The following is a 23296-nucleotide window of genomic DNA, read 5'->3' on the forward strand; positions in this document are numbered from 1 at the left end:
AATACTTGATTGGCTCCTCCAAATAAGGCAAATAATGGGTGGAGTTTGGCTATTGAAAAGTAATTGAAGTAAAAGGATGTTAATTTGTTTTAAAAACATAAAGACTTGACTGATATGTTATTCTACAGCCCCTCAACAGAATGTGTAATTACAAGGTGTCTACTGTCCCTGTGATTGTTTCGTCCTGTATTAGTACGCTTACTTATGATTGTACAGTTTACTGTAATTGATCATTTCTGGGAGGATCCATCTCACACGGCACTAAGTCTGCAAGCAGGGATCTTCTTCATGCTCACTTATTGTATGCTCTTTCCTGCTTGCTGCACTCATACTTTACCCTTTTGCCCTCTCTGCTTTCTCTTCACACATTTTAAAACCTCTCCAGAGGATACCGATCGCTGGTTGCACTGCGCTGTATGTGGGGGATCATTCACTGAGCTTGGAGCTGACTTTCTTTTTGCCTCTGGCTTCTCTACTTTATGTATAGATAGGGACACCGTATCAAGGTCTTTTTGTGAATGTTTGTTTATAAAGATAACGCCCCCCTGACCTGGAAAATTCCTGACTGTTATTTCTAATTGGAAAGATTTAAGTCTCACTTATATTATGCAAAATACACTATATATATATATATATATATATATATATATATATATATATATATATATATATATATATATATATATATATATACATACACACACACACACATACATATATATATATACACACACACACACACACACACACACACACATACATATATATATATATATATATACACACACACACATACATATATATATATACACACACACACACACATACATATATATATACACACGCACACACACACACATATATATATACACACGCGCGCACACACACACATATATATATACACACGCGCACGCGCACACACACACACACATATATATACATATATATATATATATATAAAGAAATATAAATAAAGAAATATGTGCGTATGTTTACCAAATAAAGGCAACATTTTTACTAAATCCCCATGTTTATAAAAGTTACAAACAATAGTGAAACATTTTACATAAATATAAGTGTAAATAAATAGTCTCAATACTCAACTTTAATTTACGGAAAAGAACATTATTCATTTAGTTTTATAAATGTGTATATATGTATGTGTGAGTGTATATGAATGTTTTATTGGCATTGGTGAAAATGTTTTAATATTTTTGAGATGTGATATCTGAGGTCACGGATGCCTTAAAGGGGTTAATCAGTGTTGCAGGGATGTCTGTCCTCATCTATCGGCCATAAAGCGGCATAATAAGGGATCCAGCCTTGTAGTCTCATGGTTGTCGTGCGTGTGATGGGACAGGCTGTGTGCTGATTGGCAGAGAACGAGGTGATGATTAATAGCAGCCGGCTGATGTGCTGACATTACAAGACTGAGCTGTGCATTTGATATCCATGGCCGGGTGCTGCAGTGATATATGTCTGTCATTGCTTCATGTGACACCCATGAAATCACAGCATAAACCTGGAACTGATTGAAAGCTCCTGGGGGATTTACCTGCAAAGCTTACAGTCTGTTCCAGGATGGAAAGCCCCTGAAGACCAACACAGGGTATGCCAGGGAGACCCTTCCTGATGTAAGAACCCCACTAGTTTGTATTAACCCTTCATATTGATTATTTCATTGTCTTTTATTCCTCAGATAAACTTGCTTTTAGTTATTATTTTGTGATATACTTTGTTTAGTCCATGTACTGTCTAACAAGAGCCAACCAGGTGAGGTAATGATAGGGGGTTGATAGATATAAGTCATATAGTACATACTCTCCATTTAACTTGTATACATTGCTGGCGTTAATATTTTCGGGCTGTTAAGGATAACACCATCTGATATGTTTGGAAGCACAAAATAAAAACAGCTTTGTAAATTACTTCAATATAAGGTTGTTTTCAGCTCCTATTGACTTCAAGATCCAGAAAACGATAAATTGTGCACAGTTCACATTGAGTCTAGTATTGACTTATGTCTTACTCTACTAGGCATAAAGGATCAAAATGCCCTTTACTACTAGTATAACCCCCAAATATGAAACATTTCTTAAGCATGTAAAATACACACAAATTCAATATAAAAGCATATCAGTATTTAAGAGGCAATAGAAGGTTAAAGTGTACACGCAAGATAATTATTTCATGATATCGGATTAGAGTTGCTAAGCAACATACTCTAAAATGTAAATTTACTTCTAAAAGCTACCAAGGTGCTGAGTTTTAACTAATAGAAGGGGAAGGGTTATAATTAACATCTGACAAGTCTTTGCGAATTTATAAAACGGAATTAGGGAAAGTGTGTAAACCAGTGGTCAGTAATAATATTTAGGAGCCAAACAGTGGTATTTCTATAGGTATATAGAGAATAACTCAAAAAGTTAAAGGACCAGTAAATACAGAAGATTGGCATAATCAACAAATGCATGCCAAAAAGACAATGCAATAGCATTTGGTCTGAACTCCAAATCAATAGTAGATTTTTTTCTGACAAATTTCAAAGTTTTGCCTATTTCCACTCCTCCTGCATCATGTGACAGCCATCAGCCAATCACAAATGCATATACGTATAATCTGTGAATTCTTGCACATGCTCAGTAGGAGCTGGTGATTCAAAAAGTGTAAATATAAAAAGACTGTGCACATTTTGTTAATGGAAGTAAATTGGAAAGTTGTTTAAAATCGCTGCTCTATCTGAATCATGAAAGTTTAATTTTGAATTGAGTGTCCCTTTAAGAGCCAGGAGTAAAATTCTAGGAGCCAGTGGCTCTGTCGGTCCTGGGTTTGTCAAGCCTTGGGGTAACTGTACTCAAAACAGTATCTGATAACACTTTAAACCAACTGAATGGATTCTTATAACACTTAACAAGAGCAGTGTGATTTTCAATGCTTTTCAGGTCAAAATGGACACAAGCACTGTAACCTCAGCCTCAATATTGTAAAGTAATCAACACAAATAAAAGATTAATGAAAATGTGCTATTGTCAGCTAAAGTGGTACCAGAGATACGCTGGTCTTGTTCTCTTCCCTAGTTCTTTATATCTACTTTAAAGGGAAACTAATCATATTTTAGTGCAAAATTGTAGTAAAACAACTGTGCAATAACTTATATTTATTTTGACCAATTTTAATGTCATTTAGCACAAACTGGAAGCTGGAAATGCGCAATGCAGACTTATCAAGGCTAACCCTGCTACATATCTCTCTCTCTAATAGGCTTTAACTGATAAAAACTGCAAAACAAAGCACTTCCTACTAACAACGTGTAACATTTTTAAAATGTTTAGACATGGCTGATATGTTATTCTATAGCATCACAACAGAAATGTCTTGTAATTACAAGGCGTCTACTGTCCCTTTAATATTAAAAAGGCTTATATAGTAGAGCTCAGCCTGTCTGCAGATCTCTGTGTAGTGCACGAGTACGCCAGGCATAGAGTGTACCATCATGCATTGCCTGGGTGCAGTTATCTCCTTGCTACATTTAGTATTTTGCTGCTGTATCTGACCGAGCTAAGTTTGCAATAATTCTGCCTCACCTCTCCTTTAGTCGATTCATTGATTATGTGGTGTACAGAGGCCATTGTCTATAAAACCGTGTGTGTGACTCGCCTGCTGGGATAATGTGCAGTAGCATTTCCATTACGTTTTTGACTTTTTTCTTCCCTCTCTCCTAGTTGATTGGATCCCTACTGCTACAGAACGTAATGGATTAAACATGAGACTCAGTGAACATTGATTTGTATCCAAGTCTCAGGATACTGGATACAGGTTTAGTACTGGAACTCTTGGTTAAATTAGCCTGCTGAGGTGTACAGGAGAGCGCAGCTTCACCCGCTGAGGTGTACAGGAGAGCGCAGCATCACCCGCTGAGGTGTACAGGAGAGCGCAGCATCACCCGCTAAGGTGTACAGGAGAGCGCAGCTTCACCCGCTGAGGTGTACTGGAGAGCACAGCTTCACCAGCTGAGGTGTACTGGAGAGCACAGCTTCACCCGCTGAGGTGTACAGGAGAGCGTAGCTTCACCAGCTGAGGTGTACAGGAGAGCGCAGCTTCACCCGCTGAGGTGTACTGGAGAGCACAGCTTCACCCGCTGAGGTGTACTGGAGAGCACAGCTTCACCCGCTGAGGTGTACAGGAGAGCGCAGTTTCACCAGCTGAGGTGTACAGGAGAGCACAGCTTCACCCGCTGAGGTGTACAGGAGAGCGTAGCTTCACCAGCTGAGGTGTACAGGAGAGCGCAGCTTCACCCGCTGAGGTGTACTGGAGAGCACAGCTTCACCCGCTGAGGTGTACTGGAGAGCACAGCTTCACCAGCTGAGGTGTACAGGAGAGCGCAGTTTCACCCGCTGAGGTGTACAGGAGAGCACAGCTTCACCCGCTGAGGTATACAGGAGAGCGCAGCTTCACCCGCTGAGGTATACAGGAGAGCGCAGCTTCACCCGCTAAGGTGTACAGGAGAGCGCAGCTTCACCTGCTATAGTGTACAGGAGAGCGCAGCTTCACCCGCTGAGGTGTACAGAAGAGCGCAGCTTCACCAGCTGAGGTGTACAGGAGAGCGCAGCTTCACCCACTGAGGTGTACAGGAGAGCGCAGCATCAATAATTGAGGTGTACAGGAGAGCACAGCTTCACCCGCTGAGGTGTACAGGAGAGCGCAGCATCAATAATTGAGGTGTACAGGAGAGCAAAGCTTCACCCGCTGAGGTGTACAGGAGAGCGCAGCATCAATAATTGAGGTGTACAGGAGAGCACAGCTTCACCCGCTGAGGTGTACAGGAGAGCGCAGCATCAATAATTGAGGTGTACAGGAGAGCAAAGCTTCACCCGCTGAGGTGTACAGGAGAGCGCAGCATCAATAATTGAGGTGTACAGGAGAGCGCAGCATCAATAATTGAGGTGTACAGGAGAGCACAGCTTCACCCGCTGAGGTGTACAGGAGAGCGCAGCATCACCCGCTGAGGTGTACAGGAGAGCGCAGCATCACCCGCTGAGGTGTACAGGAGAGCGCAGCTTCACCAGCTGAGGTGTACAGGAGAGCACAGCTTCACCCGTTGAGGTGTACAGGAGAGCGCAGCATCAATCATTGAGGTGTACAGGAGAGCGCAGCATCAATCATTGAGGTGTACAGGAGAGCGCAGCTTCACCCGCTGAGGTGTACAGGAGAGCACAGCTTCACCCCCTGAGGTGTACAGGAGAGCGTAGCTTCAACCGCTGAGGTGTACAGGAGAGCGCAGTTTCTCCTGCTATAGTGTACAGGAGAGCGCAGCTTCACCAGCTGAGGTGTACAGGAGAGCGCAGCTTCACCCACTTAGGTGTACAGGAGAGCGCAGCTTCACCCGCTGAGGTGTACAGGAGAGCGCAGCTTCACCCGCTGAGGTGTACAGGAGAGCGCAGCTTCACCCGCTGAGGTGTACAGGAGAGCGCAGCTTCACCAGCTGAGGTGTACAGGAGAGTGCAGCTTCACCCGCTGAGGTTTACAGGAGAGCGCAGTTTCACCCGCAGAGGTTTACAGGAGAGCGCAGTTTCACCAGCTATAGTGTACAAGAGAGCGCAGCTTTTTCCATTAAGATGTACAGGAGTGCACAGTTTAACCAGCTGAGGTGTACAGGAGAAAGCAGCTTCACCTGCTATAGTGTACAGGAGAGCGCAGCATCAATCATTGAGGTGTACAGGAGAGCGCAGCTTCACCCGCTGAGGTGTACAGGAGAGCACAGCTTCACCCGCTGAGGTGTACAGGAGAGCGCAGCTTCACCCGCTGAGGTGTACAGGAGAGCGCAGCATCAATCATTGAGGTGTACAGGAGAGCGCAGCTTCACCCGCTGAGGTGTACAGGAGAGCGCAGCATCAATCATTGAGGTGTACAGGAGAGCAAAGCTTCACCCGCTGAGGTGTACAGGAGAGCGCAGCTTCACCCGCTGAGGTGTACAGGAGAGCGCAGCATCAATCATTGAGGTGTACAGGAGAGCACAGCTTCACCCGCTGAGGTGTACAGGAGAGCGTAGCTTCACCCGCTGAGGTATACAGGAGAGCACAGCTTCACCAGCTGAGGTGTACAGGAGAGCGCAGCTTCACCCGCTGAGGTGTACAGGAGAGCGCAGCTTCACCCGCTGAGGTGTACAGGAGAGCGCAGCTTTACCCGCTGAGGTGTACAGGAGAGCGCAGTTTCACCAGCTGAGGTGTACAGGAGAGCGCAGCTTCACCTGCTGAGGTGTACAGGAGAGCGCAGTTTCACCAGCTGAGGTGTACAGGAGAGTGCAGCTTCACCCGCTGAGGTATACAGGAGAGCACAGCTTCACCAGCTGAGGTGTACAGGAGAGCGCAGCTTCACCAGCTGAGGTGTACAGGAGAGCGCAGCTTCACCAGCTGAGGTGTACAGGAGAGCACAGCTTCACCTGCTGAGATGTACAGGAGAGCGCAGCTTCACCTGCTGAGATGTACAGGAGAGCGCAGTTTCACCCGCTGAGGTGTACAGGAGAGCACAGCTTCACCAGCTGAGGTGTACAGGAGAGCGCAGCTTCACCCGCTGAGGTGTACAGGAGAGCGCAGCTTCACCCGCTGAGGTGTACAGGAGAGCGCAGTTTCACCCGCTGAGGTGTACAGGAGAGCGCAGTTTCACCCGCTGAGGTTTACAGGAGAGCGCAGTTTCACCCGCAGAGGTGTACAGGAGAGCGCAGCTTCAGCTGCTGAGTTATACAGGAGAGCGCAGCTTCACCTGCTGAGATGTACAGGAGAGCGCAGCTTCACCTGCTGAGTTATACAGGAGAGCGCAGCTTCACCTGCTGAGATGTACAGGAGAGCACAGCTTCACCTGCTGAGTTATACAGGAGAGCGCAGCTTCACCTGCTGAGTTATACAGGAGAGCACAGCTTCACCTGCTGAGATGTACAGGAGAGCGCAGCTTCAGCTGCTGAGATGTACAGGAGAGCGCAGCTTCACCTGCTGAGATGTACAGGGGAGCGCAGCTTCACCTGCTGAGATGTACAGGAGAGCGCAGCTTCACCTGCTGAGATGTACAGGAGAGCGCAGCTTCACTTGCTGAGTTATACAGGAGAGCGCAGCTTCACCTGCTGAGATGTACAGGAGAGCACAGCTTCACCTGCTGAGTTATACAGGAGAGCGCAGCTTCACCTGCTGAGTTATACAGGAGAGCGCAGCTTCACCTGCTGAGATGTACAGGAGAGCGCAGCTTCAGCTGCTGAGTTATACAGGAGAGCGCAGCTTCACCTGCTGAGTTATACAGGAGAGCGCAGCTTCACCTGCTGAGTTATACAGGAGAGCGCAGCTTCACCTGCTGAGATGTACAGGAGAGCGCAGCTTCACCTGCTGAGTTATACAGGAGAGCGCAGCTTCACCTGCTGAGATGTACAGGAGAGCACAGCTTCACCTGCTGAGTTATACAGGAGAGCGCAGCTTCACCTGCTGAGTTATACAGGAGAGCGCAGCTTCACCTGCTGAGATGTACAGGAGAGCGCAGCTTCACCTGCTGAGATGTACAGGAGAGCACAGCTTCACCTGCTGAGATGTACAGGAGAGCGCAGCTTCACCTGCTGAGATGTACAGGAGAGCACAGCTTCACCTGCTGAGATGTACAGGAGAGCGCAGCTTCACCTGCTGAGATGTACAGGAGAGCACAGCTTCACTTGCTGAGTTATACAGGAGAGCGCAGCTTCACCTGCTGAGATGTACAGGAGAGCGCAGCTTCACCTGCTGAGATGTACAGGAGAGCGCAGCTTCACCTGCTGAGATGTACAGGAGAGCGCAGCTTCACCTGCTGAGTTATACAGGAGAGCGCAGCTTCACCTGCTGAGATGTACAGGAGAGCGCAGCTTCACCTGCTGAGATGTACAGGAGAGCGCAGCTTCACCTGCTGAGATGTACAGGAGAGCGCAGCTTCACCTGCTGAGATGTACAGGAGAGCACAGCTTCACCTGCTGAGATGTACAGGAGAGCGCAGCTTCACCTGCTGAGATGTACAGGAGAGTGCAGCTTTACTTGCTGAGGCGTTCATAAGAACACAGCTTTACCTGGTGTTTGGTTTACAGGAAATTGTGACTTTACGCAGGTTGTGTTGCACAGGAGAGTGCAGCTTCACCTGGAGTGTGGCAAAAAGGATATTTTGGCTTCACCTAGGTTGTGGTGTACAGGAGAGTGCAGCTTCAACCACTGAGGTGTACACTAGAGTGCAGCGATAAGATGAGGTGTACAGGAGAATGCAGTTTCATCTGGGCTGTGCTGTACAGGAGAGTGCAGTTTAATTTGGGTTGTGCAGTACAGGAGAGTGCAGTTTCATCTGGGGTGGGCTTACATAAGAGTGCAGTTTGATCTGGGGTGTGCTGTACAGGAGAGGGCAGTTTAATTTGGGGTGTTCTTTACAGGAGAGTGCAGTTTAATTTGGGGTGTGCTGTACAGGAGAGTGCAGTTTCAGCTGGGGTGTGGTGTATCGGAGAGTGCAGTTTTATCAGGAGTGTGCTGTACAGGAGAGTGCAGTTTTATCTGGGTTGTGCTGTACAGGAGAGTTCAATTTTATCTGAGGTGTGCTGTACAGGAGAGTGCAGTTTTATCAGGAGTGTGGTGTACAGGAGAGTTCAGTTTTATCTGGGGTGTGCTGTACAGGAGAGTGCAGTTTTATCTGGGGTGTGCTGTACAGGAGAGTGCAGTTTTATCTGGGGTGTGCTGTACAGGAGAGTGCAGTTTTATCTGGGCTGTGCTGTACAGGAGAGTGCAGTTTTATCCGGGGTGTGCTGTACAGGAGAGTGCAGTTTTATCTGGGGTGTGCTGTACAGGAGAGTGCAGTTTTATCTGGGGTGTGCTGTACAGGAGAGGGCAGTTTTATCTGGGGTGTGCTGTACAGGAGAGTGCAGTTTTATCTGGGCTGTGCTGTACAGGAGAGTGCAGTTTTATCTGGGGTGTGCTGTACAGGAGAGTGCAGTTTTATCTGGGGTGTGCTGTACAGGAGAGTGCAGTTTTATCTGGGGTGTGCTGTACAGGAGAGTGCAGTTTTATCTGGGGTGTGCTGTACAGGAGAGGGCAGTTTAATCTGGAGTGTCATGTTTCGGAAAGTGCAGTTTTATCTGGGGTTTGGTGTACCGGAGAGGGCAGTTTTATCTGGGTTGTGCTGTACAGGAGAGGGCAGTTTCATTTGGGGTGTGCTGTACCGGAGAGGGCAGTTTCATCAGGGGTGTGCTTTACATGAGAGTGCAGTTTCATCTGGGGTGTGGTGTACAGGAGAGTGCAGTTTTATCTTGGGTGTGCTGTTCATGAGAGTGCAGTTTCATCTGCGGTGTGGTGTACAGGAGAGTGCAGTTTCATCTGCGGTGTGGTGTACAGGAGAGTGCAGTTTCATCTGCGGTGTGGTGTACAGGAGAGTGCAGTTTCATTTGGGGTGTGCTGTACCGGAGAGGGCAGTTTCATTTGGGTTGTGCTGTACAGGAGAGGGCAGTTTCATTTGGGGTGTGCTGTACCGGAGAGGGCAGTTTCATTAGGGGTGTGCTTTACATGAGAGTGCAGTTTCATTAGGGGTGTGCTTTACATGAGAGTGCAGTTTCATTAGGGGTGTGCTTTACATGAGAGTGCAGTTTCATCTGGGGTGTGGTGTACAGGAGAGTGAAGTTTTATCTTGGGTGTGCTGTTCATGAGAGTGCAGTTTCATCTGCGGTGTGGTGTACAGGAGAGTGCAGTTTCATTTGGGGGTGCTGTACAAGAGAGTGCAGTTTTATCAGGGGTGTGCTGTACATGAGAGTGCAGTTTCATCTGCGGTGTGGTGTACAGGAGAGTGCAGTTTTATCTGGGGTGTGCTGTACATGAGAGTGCAGTTTCATCAGTGGTGTGGTGTACAGGAGAGTGTGACTTTCACACAATATATTTACACCTTTTCAGATACTACTTGAGTAGAGTTTTACCATTTTCCCTCATCTAATACCTTGTACGCCATATAAAGATCTGATTCATCATCTAGGACTGCAACGCACAGTCAGTGTCTTTGTCTTGTGTATGTAGGTTAAAGTCAGAGCTGCTTCCTGATGGAGGATCCGCAAGTAAACAACTGTTTGCATTCCCACATCCCCCGCTCATTAATTTTAATTCTAGCTTTTGCCTTTCCTTGGTAAGCAGAAGTCTGGCTGATGAGTAGCAAAGTTGTGATAAATTATTTAACATTGGAGACTGAGGACACAGCAAAGCCTGGAGACGTGTTCTTCTGGTTACAGCAAATAATCACTATATTTTCAAATCAAATCACATATATATCGGCAGCAGGATTAATTGAAGTATTATGTCTAGTTCTCACGCATTTGAACCTTCTTTATGCGGCTGTAAGGCTGGTATCTCCACTCATATGAACGCATCACTGTGATTCACAATTATATTGCATTAGTATTATTAGTTTTATAACAATAAAAATAATTCAAGGATTCAGTAAAACCATTCATTAAACTAATATTTTGCATAAAAAAACTTCAAAATTGCGGAATTCATAAAGATTGGTACCTGTCCCTCGTCACCGCCACTTCTATAACTGTTCACTTCTGCATAGATTGAAGGATACCAACATCAATAAAATGTCTTCAAAACCTTATAGAATATACAATTGAAAAAGAAAAATTTGAAAAACAAAATTAAAATGATATATCCTCCTTAGCTTTGGAGTAGCGAGACACGGGCGTATAATTAGGTACTTTACAGGAGCAACAGAGTCTTTATGAATTCCGCATGCCGGGCAGCAGTTTAGGTGAACAATTATAACCCCACCTCTAGAATGCATATGGCCAACCCCTGGAGTTGTAGGTGAAAAATCCAGACCACGCTTCTAGAATACACATGGTCGACCATGGAGGTGTAGGTGAAAAATCCCGACCACGCCTGTAGAACACCCAAGGCCAGCCCATGGAAATCTAAGGGAAAAATCCTGACCACACCTCTAGAATGCACATGTCCAACCAATGGAGGTGTAGGTGAAAAATCCCGACCACGCCTGTAGAACACCCAAGGCCAGCCCATGGAAATCTAAGGGAAAAATCCTGACCACACCTCTAGAATGCACATGTCCAACCAATGGAGGTGTCTGTGAAAAATCCTGACTATGCCTCTATAATCTATAATTTTAACAGCCAACCCCTTGAAATCCTACCTTGATCATAGTAAGCTATGATCACTAATAAACATATAAATTACATGCTCTAAGGAATTACAGGGTGTCCCTTCAATGCCTGCACATAGTGTTACAAAATAGTGAATATTTCTGACATTATTCAGTTCCATTTGAAGGTCACACACTAGTTGTATGGCAGATTGTGCATGTAATGGGGGCTTGATGATTACAGGTTTGTGTATTTCTTGTAGAACTTGACTTAGAAAGATTCTCTACCGGCTTCTGCAACTCTTGCAGACTTGATGTTGCACCGAGGCTAAGAAACATATGGGATGTATTAGTCAGGAGCACAGACTGGTATTGGCCGGTACGATTCTCACTGCGGGCACCAAGCAGTAGATCATCTATTTGTATGTGGGGCAGATAGTAAGATGCAAATTGCTTAGGGTATTGGTCTTCACAACCAAAATGATTTATGGTTCAGCCTCTCACACTCTGGTCAGTTACTGTGTGCCTGCTTTAAAGGGACAGTATACTATAAAATAGTTTTTCCCTTAAAGTGAAAGTAAATCCTAGCGTTTTACAAACGCTAGGATTGACTTTTGAAACAAATAAAGTTGACTTTCATTCATGAAGTATGACTCTTCATGTAGAAAGCTCCTTTATTTGTTTTAACCGATCGCCGTTTTAAGCTGCTACAGCAGTTCACAGTTAAAACATTTTTTTGCTAAGAGGTGACGTTTTCACCCCTTAGCCAATAGCCATGCGGCTTGGTGCCCATGGGAGCTGGATTTACCGCATGGCTATTGGCTAAGAGGTGAAAACGCCACCTCTTAGCAAAAAAATGTTTTAGCCGTGGGCTGCTGTAGCAGCTTAAAACGGTGATCGGTTAAAACAAATAAAGGATCTTTCTACATGAAGTATCTTAGTAATCTTGTGAGCTGCTGGTGCAATGCTGAATACTACAGTATCCCTTTAACTCCTTGGATGCTAGAGTGGGCAGAAGTGTGTTGCAGCATTCCCTGGCAGCTTAGGGGTTAACAGACTTAAATTAACATTGACTTACATTGCTGTAGCTACATTCCAGCTCTGGTGGTGACGCAGCTACATATAGTTAAGGTGGTGGCTTTGGCGATTAACTTGAACATTGTGTAGTATAAGTCTGTAAGAAGGGGGGTTTATTGGGGAAAAGGTAGATGGATCATTTGTTTGTTTCTCGATTGTCACTTTATATCTCAGTTGCAGAATATCAGTAGTCAAATTAATAACATGACAAGTCTCAACAGCATCTGAAAATCATTTTTTCTCTTCCAGAAACCTTGATGGATTCAACGACAGCAACAGCGGAGCTAGGCTGGACGGTGCAGCCCTCCTCAGGGGTGAGTAGGTCATGTGTTTCCATCGTCCCTATTTATTACTGAAGAGTTATAAAATGTTACTGTATCCGCAGCAAAGTCTGTTTGTGGCTTGTGTGTATTCCTCAGGTTTATCACAACATACACGAAAAGGTTTTTACTTTCTCCAACATAGGTGTGTCCGGTCCACGGCGTCATCCTTACTTGTGGGATATTCTCTTCCCCAACAGGAAATGGCAAAGAGCCCAGCAAAGCTGGTCACATGATCCCTCCTAGGCTCCGCCTACCCCAGTCATTCTCTTTGCCGTTGTACAGGCAACATCTCCACGGAGATGGCTTAGAGTTTTTTAGTGTTTAACTGTAGTTTTTATTATTCAATCAAGAGTTTGTTATTTTGAAATAGTGCTGGTATGTACTATTTACTCAGAAACAGAAAAGAGATGAAGATTTCTGTTTGTATGAGGAAAATGATTTTAGCAACCGTAACTAAAATCCATGGCTGTTCCACACAGGACTGTTGAGAGCAATTAACTTCAGTTGGGGGAACAGTGTGCAGTCTCTTGCTGCTTGAGGTATGACACATTCTAACAAGACGATGTAATGCTGGAAGCTGTCATTTTCCCTATGGGATCCGGTAAGCCATGTTTATTACGATCGTAAATAAGGGCTTCACAAGGGCTTATTAAGACTGTAGACTTTTCTGGGCTAAATCGATTCATTATTAACACATATTTAGCCTTGAGGAATCATTTTATCTGGGTATTTTGATATAATAATATCGGCAGGCACTGTATTAGACACCTTATTTCTTAGGGGCTTTCCCAAAGCATAAGCAGAGCCTCATTTTCGCGCCGGTGTGGCGCACTTGTTTTTGAGAGGCATGGCATGCAGTCGCATGTGAGAGGAGCTCTGATACTTAGAAAAGTCTTTCTGAAGGCGTCATTTGGTATCGTATTCCCCTTTGGGTTTGGTTGGGTCTCAGCAAAGCAGATACCAGGGACTGTAAAGGGGTTAAAGTTTTAAAACGGCTCCGGTTCCGTTATTTTAAGGGTTAAAGCTTCCAAATTTGGTGTGCAATACTTTTAAGGCTTTAAGACACTGTGGTGAAAATTTGGTGAATTTTGAACAATTCCTTCATGTTTTTTCGCAATTGCAGTAATAAAGTGTGTTCAGTTTAAAATTTAAAGTGACAGTAACGGTTTTATTTTAAAACGTTTTTTGTACTTTCTTATCAAGTTTATGCCTGTTTAACATGTCTGAACTACCAGATAGACTGTGTTCTGAATGTGGGGAAGCCAGAATTCCTATTCATTTAAATAAATGTGATTTATGTGATAATGACAATGATGCCCAAGATGATTCCTCAAGTGAGGGGAGTAAGCATGGTACTGCATCATTCCCTCCTTCGTCTACACGAGTCTTGCCCACTCAGGAGGCCCCTAGTACATCTAGCGCGCCAATACTCCTTACTATGCAACAATTAACGGCTGTAATGGATAATTCTGTCAAAAACATTTTAGCCAAAATGAACCCTTGTCAGCGTAAGCGTGGCTGCTCTGTTCTAGTTACTGAAGAGCATGACGACGCTGATATTAATATCTCTGAAGGGCCCCTAACCCAATCTGAGGGGGCCAGGGAGGTTTTGTCTGAGGGAGAAATTACTGATTCAGGGAACATTTCTCAACAGGCTGAACCTGATGTGATTGCATTTAAATTTAAGTTGGAACATCTCCGCATTTTGCTTAAGGAGGTATTATCCACTCTGGATGATTGTGAAAAGTTGGTCATCCCAGAGAAACTATGTAAAATGGACAAGTTCCTAGAGGTGCCGGGGCTCCCAGAAGCTTTTCCTATACCCAAGCGGGTGGCGGACATTGTTAATAAAGAATGGGAAAGGCCCGGTATTCCTTTCGTCCCTCCCCCCATATTTAAAAAATTGTTTCCTATGGTCGACCCCAGAAAGGACTTATGGCAGACAGTCCCCAAGGTCGAGGGAGCGGTTTCTACTTTAAACAAACGCACCACTATACCCATAGAGGATAGTTGTGCTTTCAAAGATCCTATGGATAAAAAATTAGAAGGTTTGCTTAAAAAGATGTTTGTTCAGCAGGGTTACCTTCTACAACCAATTTCATGCATTGTCCCTGTCACTACAGCCGCATGTTTCTGGTTTGATGAACTGATAAAGGCGCTCGATAGTGATTCTCCTCCTTATGAGGAGATTATGGACAGAATCAATGCTCTCAAATTGGCTAATTCTTTCACCCTAGACGCCACTTTGCAATTGGCTAGGTTAGCGGCTAAGAATTCTGGGTTTGCTATTGTGGCGCGCAGAGCGCTTTGGTTGAAATCTTGGTCGGCTGATGCGTCTTCCAAGAACAAGCTACTAAACATTCCTTTCAAGGGGAAAACGCTGTTTGGCCCTGACTTGAAAGAGATTATCTCTGATATCACTGGGGGTAAGGGCCACGCCCTTCCTCAGGATCGGCCTTTCAAGGCAAAAAATAGACCTAATTTTCGTCCCTTTCGTAAAAACGGACCAGCCCAAAGTGCTACGTCCTCTAAGCAAGAGGGTAATACTTCTCAAGCCAAGCCAGCTTGGAGACCAATGCAAGGCTGGAACAAGGGAAAGCAGGCCAAGAAACCTGCCACTGCTACCAAGACAGCATGAAATATTGGCCCCCGATCCGGGACCGGATCTGGTGGGGGGCAGACTCTCTCTCTTCGCTCAGGCTTGGGCAAGAGATGTTCTGGATCCTTGGGCGCTAGAAATAGTCTCCCAGGGTTATCTTCTGGAATTCAAGGGACTTCCCCCAAGGGGGAGGTTCCACAGGTCTCAGTTGTCTTCAGACCACATAAAAAGACAGGCGTTCTTACATTGTGTAGAAGACCTGTTAAAAATGGGAGTGATTCATCCTGTTCCATTAAGAGAACAAGGGATGGGGTTCTACTCCAATCTGTTCATAGTTCCCAAAAAAGAGGGAACGTTCAGACCAATCTTAGATCTCAAGATCTTAAACAAGTTTCTCAAGGTTCCATCGTTCAAGATGGAAACCATTCGAACTATTCTTCCTTCCATCCAGGAAGGTCAATTCATGACCACGGTGGATTTAAAGGATGCGTATCTACATATTCCTATCCACAAGGAACATCATCGGTTCCTAAGGTTTGCATTCCTGGACAAACATTACCAGTTCGTGGCGCTTCCTTTCGGATTAGCCACTGCTCCAAGGATTTTCACAAAGGTACTAGGGTCCCTTCTAGCGGTGCTAAGACCAAGGGGCATTGCAGTAGTACCTTACCTGGACGACATTCTGATTCAAGCGTCGTCCCTTCCTCAAGCAAAGGCTCACACGGACATCGTCCTGGCCTTTCTCAGATCTCACGGCTGGAAAGTGAACGTGGAAAAGAGTTCTCTATCCCCGTCAACAAGGGTTCCCTTCTTGGGAACAATTATAGACTCCTTAGAAATGAGGATTTTTCTAACAGAGGCCAGAAAAACAAAGCTTCTAGACTCTTGTCGGATACTTCATTCCGTTCCTCTTCCTTCCATAGCTCAGTGCATGGAAGTGATCGGGTTGATGGTAGCGGCAATGGACATAGTTCCTTTTGCGCGCATTCATCTAAGACCATTACAACTGTGCATGCTCAGTCAGTGGAATGGGGACTATACAGACTTGTCTCCAAAGATACAAGTAAGTCAGAGGACCAGAGACTCACTCCGTTGGTGGCTGTCCCTGAACAACCTGTCACAAGGGATGACATTCCGCAGACCAGAGTGGGTCATTGTCACGACCGACGCCAGTCTGATGGGCTGGGGCGCGGTCTGGGGATCCCTGAAAGCTCAGGGTCTTTGGTCTCGGGAAGAATCTCTTCTACCGATAAATATTCTGGAACTGAGAGCGATATTCAATGCTCTCAAGGCTTGGCCTCAGCTAGCGAGGACCAAGTTCATACGGTTTCAATCAGACAACATGACGACTGTTGCGTACATCAACCATCAGGGGGGAACAAGGAGTTCCCTAGCGATGGAAGAAGTGACCAAAATCATTCTATGGGCGGAGTCTCACTCCTGCCACCTGTCTGCTATCCACATCCCAGGAGTGGAAAATTGGGAAGCGGATTTTCTGAGTCGTCAGACATTGCATCCGGGGGAGTGGGAACTCCATCCGGAAATCTTTGCCCAAGTCACTCAGCTGTGGGGCATTCCAGACATGGATCTAATGGCCTCTCGTCAGAACTTCAAAGTTCCTTGCTACGGGTCCAGATCCAGGGATCCCAAGGCGGCTCTAGTGGATGCACTAGTAGCACCTTGGACCTTCAAACTAGCTTATGTGTTCCCGCCGTTTCCTCTCATCCCCAGGCTGGTAGCCAGGATCAATCAGGAGAGGGCGTCGGTGATCTTGATAGCTCCTGCGTGGCCACGCAGGACTTGGTATGCAGATCTGGTGAATATGTCATCGGCTCCACCTTGGAAGCTACCTTTGAGACGAGACCTTCTTGTTCAGGGTCCGTTCGAACATCCGAATCTGGTTTCACTCCAGCTGACTGCTTGGAGATTGAACGCTTGATTTTATCGAAGCGAGGATTCTCAGATTCTGTTATCGATACTCTTGTTCAGGCCAGAAAGCCTGTAACTCGAAAGATTTACCACAAGATTTGGAAAAAATATATCTGTTGGTGTGACTCTAAAGGATTCCCTTGGGACAAGGTTAAGATTCCTAGGATTCTATCCTTCCTTCAAGAAGGATTGGAAAAAGGATTATCTGCAAGTTCCCTGAAGGGACAGATTTCCGCCTTGTCGGTGTTACTTCACAAAAAGCTGGCAGCTGTGCCAGATGTTCAAGCCTTTGTTCAGGCTCTGGTTAGAATCAAGCCTGTTTACAAACCTTTGACTCCTCCCTGGAGTCTCAATTTAGTTCTTTCAGTTCTTCAGGGGGTTCCGTTTGAACCCTTGCATTCCGTTGATATTAAATTATTATCTTGGAAAGTTTTGTTTTTGGTTGCAATTTCTTCTGCTAGAAGAGTTTCAGAATTATCTGCTCTGCAGTGTTCTCCTCCTTATCTGGTGTTCCATGCAGATAAGGTGGTTTTGCGTACTAAACCTGGTTTTCTTCCGAAAGTTGTTTCTAACAAAAACATTAACCAGGAGATTATCGTACCTTCTCTGTGTCCGAAACCAGTTTCAAAGAAGGAACGTTTGTTGCACAATTTGGATGTTGTTCGCGCTCTAAAATTCTATTTAGATGCTACAAAGGATTTTAGACAAACATCTTCCTTGTTTGTTGTTTATTCCGGTAAAAGGAGAGGTCAAAAAGCAACTTCTACCTCTCTCTCTTTTTGGATTAAAAGCGTCATCAGATTGGCTTACGAGACTGCCGGACGGCAGCCTCCCGAAAGAATCACAGCTCATTCCACTAGGGCTGTGGCTTCCACATGGGCCTTCAAGAACGAGGCTTCTGTTGATCAGATATGTAGGGCAGCGACTTGGTCTTCACTGCACACTTTTACCAAATTTTACAAGTTTGATACTTTTGCTTCTTCTGAGGCTATTTTTGGGAGAAAGGTTTTGCAAGCCGTGGTGCCTTCCATTTAGGTGACCTGATTTGCTCCCTCCCTTCATCCGTGTCCTAAAGCTTTGGTATTGGTTCCCACAAGTAAGGATGACGCCGTGGACCGGACACACCTATGTTGGAGAAAACAGAATTTATGTTTACCTGATAAATTACTTTCTCCAACGGTGTGTCGGGTCCACGGCCCGCCCTGGTTTTTTTAATCAGGTCTGATATTTTATTTTCTTTAACTACAGTCACCACGGTACCATATGATTTCTCCTATGCAAATATTCCTCCTTAACGTCGGTCGAATGACTGGGGTAGGCGGAGCCTAGGAGGGATCATGTGACCAGCTTTGCTGGGCTCTTTGCCATTTCCTGTTGGGGAAGAGAATATCCCACAAGTAAGGATGACGCCGTGGACCGGACACACCGTTGGAGAAAGTAATTTATCAGGTAAACATAAATTCTGTTTTTTACCTGTTAACCCTTTCCAGTCATGCTGTGGCTAGTTTTGGATTCACCTTTATACATTCCACACTAAGGGGCCGATTTATCAAGGTGCAGCAGACATGATCCGCTGTAGAGGATCGTGTCCGCCGCTCATCGATAAATGCCCACAGCATACGCTGTCGGCATTTATCATTGCACAAGCATTTCTCTAGAAATGCTTGTGCAATGCCGCCCCCTGCACATTCGAGGCCAATCGGGGTGTCAGTCAACCCGATCGGCTGATTGCTGTCCGCCGTCTTAGAGGTGGCGGACGAGTTAAGGAGCAGCGGTCTTAACGCCTGAAGGCTCGTGCTGAAACAGGTGTATACGGCCCCATTCGGGCCCTTCAGAGTAAGTTACCACAATTTAGAAAATATGGTTCAGTTAAGCAATTTACTTTGGAGACGTTTTACATATTCAGCTGCACCAAGGGACTTAATTTCACATAGATTTTCTCAGCACAGGTATTTTTTTTAAATGTATCTGCTTTTAAAATGTCAAAAACAGAACAGAGATTTTTAACCCCTTTACGCGATTAGGACGTTCCCTGCCATCCTATCAGTGCTGGGCTTTAACGCCGTTAGGATAGCATGGAACGTCCTACTATATGCAGCATCCTGCAACTTCCCCCTTTGACTCAGGCAAGGATCGGCCTGGGGGCACATGCCTAGCAGTGTAGACAGTCTTCCATGATCTGACCCTGGCCTTGAAATCACGCGATCACATTGACCATCGCCTGATTTCATTTTTACTAATAGAGGCCAATTTAACAAATGCAGATCAGGTCCGACAGACATTGATGAATGCGGAGAGCAATACGCTCTCCGTATTCAGCATTGCACGCAACGCCGCCCCCTGCAGACTCGCGGCTAATGGGCCACCAGCAGCAAGGTGACAATCAACCCGATCGTACTCGATCCGGTTGAATTGTGGCGATTCCTGTCCTCCTTATCAGAGCAGGCGGACAGGGTTATGGAGCAGCGGTCTTTAGACCGCTGCTCCATACCTTGTGTTTCTGGCGAGTCTGAAGACTCGCCAGAAACACAGACCTTCAAGCTCCATTCGGAACTTGATAGATAGGCCCCATAGTGTTTACATTGGAACTTCGCACAGCCACAAAAGGGATAAAACAATTATATTTTTTTAGACTATTTTCCAATGCTGTGGACATTCTGAACGTAAAATATAATCTGGGGCAATGATTCAGTGTCACCCGTGTTATTTTAAGTGTGTTATTTTAAGTGTGCACTTTTCTTGCTGTGTGTGGAGCGAGGGATTTTGGGAAGTAGGCACGTAAACGGCCCATGTGGTGTCTCACGTTAGCTTTGTATATGCATGGATTCCATCAATTTCATTTAGTGCTGACCAGGACAGGGTTTAATGCAATACTAGAGAACCCAGTTAGACAGTTATAGTATTTAGGGTCAGATTACAAGTGGAAAGTAAATTGTTTGCTCGCGAGTGAAACCCGAGGCCGTTAACTTCAGGACTTCAGATATCGTGACCTTCCTAACTTCTTCCCCCACAGACTTCAATAGGGAGCGCAAACTGGAAAAGCACCTACCACTTATTGCTTGCACGCTAACCCAACAGGAGTTAAACCTACAGCGCTAACCAAAGCTAGTTATGAATATTTTACATTCCAATGTCCTTCACATATTAGAGAAGGTTCTATTCATTTGTAAATATATATTTATATACATATATATACTGTATGTATATATATATATATATGTGTGTGTGTGTGTACAAATTCCAATATTCAAGCTTATTCTAAAATCCAAACTTTTACACACACAATATAAATACACACACAGACACACACACAAACAATATGAATACACACACAATATAAATACACACACACATACAATATAAATACACACTGACATATACACACACAATATAAATACACTCACACAGACACACACACAATATAAATACACACACACACAATATAAATATATACACACACAGACACACACACAATGTAAATACACACACACAATATAAATATATACACACAATATAAATATACACACACACAATATAAATACACACAGACATACACACACAATATAAATACACACACACATACAATATAAATACACACAGACATACACACACACAATATAAATACACTCACACAGACACACACACAATATAAATACACACACAGGCACGCACACAATATAAATACACACACAGGCACGCACACAAATAATATGAATACACACACAATATAAATACACGCACACACAATATAAATACACACACACACACACACACACACAAACAATATGAATACACACACAATATAAATACACACACACATACAATATAAATACACACAGACATATACACACACAATATAAATACACACACACACAGACACACACACAATGTAAATACACACACACAATATAAATATATACACACAATATAAATATACACACACACACAATATAAATACACACACAGACACGCACACAAACAATATGAATACACACACAATATAAATACACGCACACACAATATAAATACACACACAGACACACACACACACAATTTAAACACACACAATATAAATACACACACACAATATAAATACACACAGACATATACACACACACAATATAAATACATGCACACACACAAAATATAAATACACACACACACACACACACAATTTAAATACACACAGACATATACACACACACACAATATAAATACATGCACACACACACACACACACAATATAAATACATGCACACACACAATATAAATACACACACACAGACACACACAATATAAATGCACACACACACTCACACACACAATATAAATACACACACACACACAATATAAATACACACACACACACACACAATATAAATACACACACAATATAAATGCGCACACACACACAATATAAATGCACACACACACACACACAATATAAATGCACACACACACACACACACAATATAAATGCACACACACTCACACACACAATATAAATACACACACTCACACACACACACAATATAAATGCACACACACACACAATATAAATACACACACACCGACACACACAATATAAATGCACACACACACACAATATAAATACACACACACCGACACACACAATATAAATGCACACACACACACAATATAAATACACACACACCGACACACACAATATAAATGCACACACACACACAATATAAATACACACACACCGACACACACAATATAAATGCACACACACACACAATATAAATACACACACACACAATATAAATACACACACCGACACACACAATATAAATGCACACACACACACAATATAAATACACACACACAATATAAATACACACACACAATATAAATACACACAGACACACACAATATAAATACACACAGACACACACACACACAATATAAATACACACACACACAATATAAATACACACACACACACAATATAAATACACACACACAGACACACACAATATAAATACACACAGACATACACACACACACACAATATAAATACACACACACCGACACACACAATATAAATACACACACACACATAATACATGTGATGCCAGGAACAAAGCATGATGACACACAAGTCTGTGATTTGTGAATTCTAACACTGCTTGTGCTAGAGAGTAAACAATGAGACTGATACAAATAAAATAGGTTTATTTCATGGCTAATTTGTCGCTTGTAAACCTATAACCTGGCAGGTGGAAATTACAGCAACTGATGTCTATTAGGTGTTTATTGCATCCTTATATTAGTCCTGAGAACAATAGCAAAGTTCCTCTGCTCATTGTACTTATTCCAGTGAAACAGATGTTAACATCAATAAACCCCCTAATACACGTAGCGTCTCCTACCAAAGTGACTTCCCATCTGGCACCTACCTCTCTGACACACGGTACAATGTCTTCCCTAAACCACTAGATTGTTGTTGGTTCTTTGTATATGAGCTTGTGCCCCCTTCAGTTTGTTTAGTATAATTATGTGTATCCTTGGGGGTAAATTCACCACCCCTGCAAGCGGACAGGGAAGTAGAGAACCTGCTCGCCTGCAATCGCCACTTGTGATGTTCCATTACATGGCAAAATGTATCATTGCACAAGATAAATTTACCCCTTAGTCTATGTCTTTTTCACTTCTGCAACAATACAAATGGCGGGTGTAAAATACTGGCAGTGACAACCTAAAGAGTCTATCAACCTATGCATTGCTGTACTCCAAAGGGATCAGACTAAACATTTGAAATACGTACACTTTGACCCCGTCACCTCTGCTAGGTGTCTGTTTCACATATCTACTACTTCTTTACAAAAATGAATTGTTAGGGGAAGAGTGAAACATTATTATCAGCACCACTTTTTAATAATAAATTCTGTGTTCTTATTGTAGCTCCTTTATATTTTTTTATAAAGCAATTTCTCTTTTATAATTGTTCTAACCTTTATGTTTAAGACCTTATTGGCAGATGCATAGATGAAATCTAAATAATCATCCCAGGAAATGTCAGTATGTATAGATGTAAGATAAGTAAATAGATTTAAAACTTCACACAACATCTGATCCTTATTGTGTTTCTAAGACACGTTATATATTAGCCTTCAGAATATGCTGCCTTAGTTTCCTTAGATATATGTTTAGCTGTTTAAGAGGGGTAAATATATGAATTGAACACACTACTCAAAGTAGTGTGGTTTGTCTGTTTGACCCA

General features: G+C 43.8%; 1 protein-coding gene across 1 annotated transcript in view; it reads left to right on the forward strand.

Annotated features, from left to right (window-relative positions):
- Window positions 1-23296, forward strand: part of EPHB2 (EPH receptor B2) — a 402338-nt gene that overhangs the window by 122575 nt on the left and 256467 nt on the right. Inside the window, exon 2 of the mRNA XM_053690188.1 lies at window positions 12448-12512. Within this exon, the coding sequence (XP_053546163.1) occupies window positions 12448-12512 (65 nt within the window). The remainder of the gene's footprint in view (window positions 1-12447; window positions 12513-23296) is intronic.

The sequence above is a fragment of the Bombina bombina genome, chromosome 8 (assembly GCF_027579735.1).
Source record: "Bombina bombina isolate aBomBom1 chromosome 8, aBomBom1.pri, whole genome shotgun sequence".
In the NCBI taxonomy this organism is placed as follows: Eukaryota; Metazoa; Chordata; class Amphibia; order Anura; family Bombinatoridae; genus Bombina; species Bombina bombina.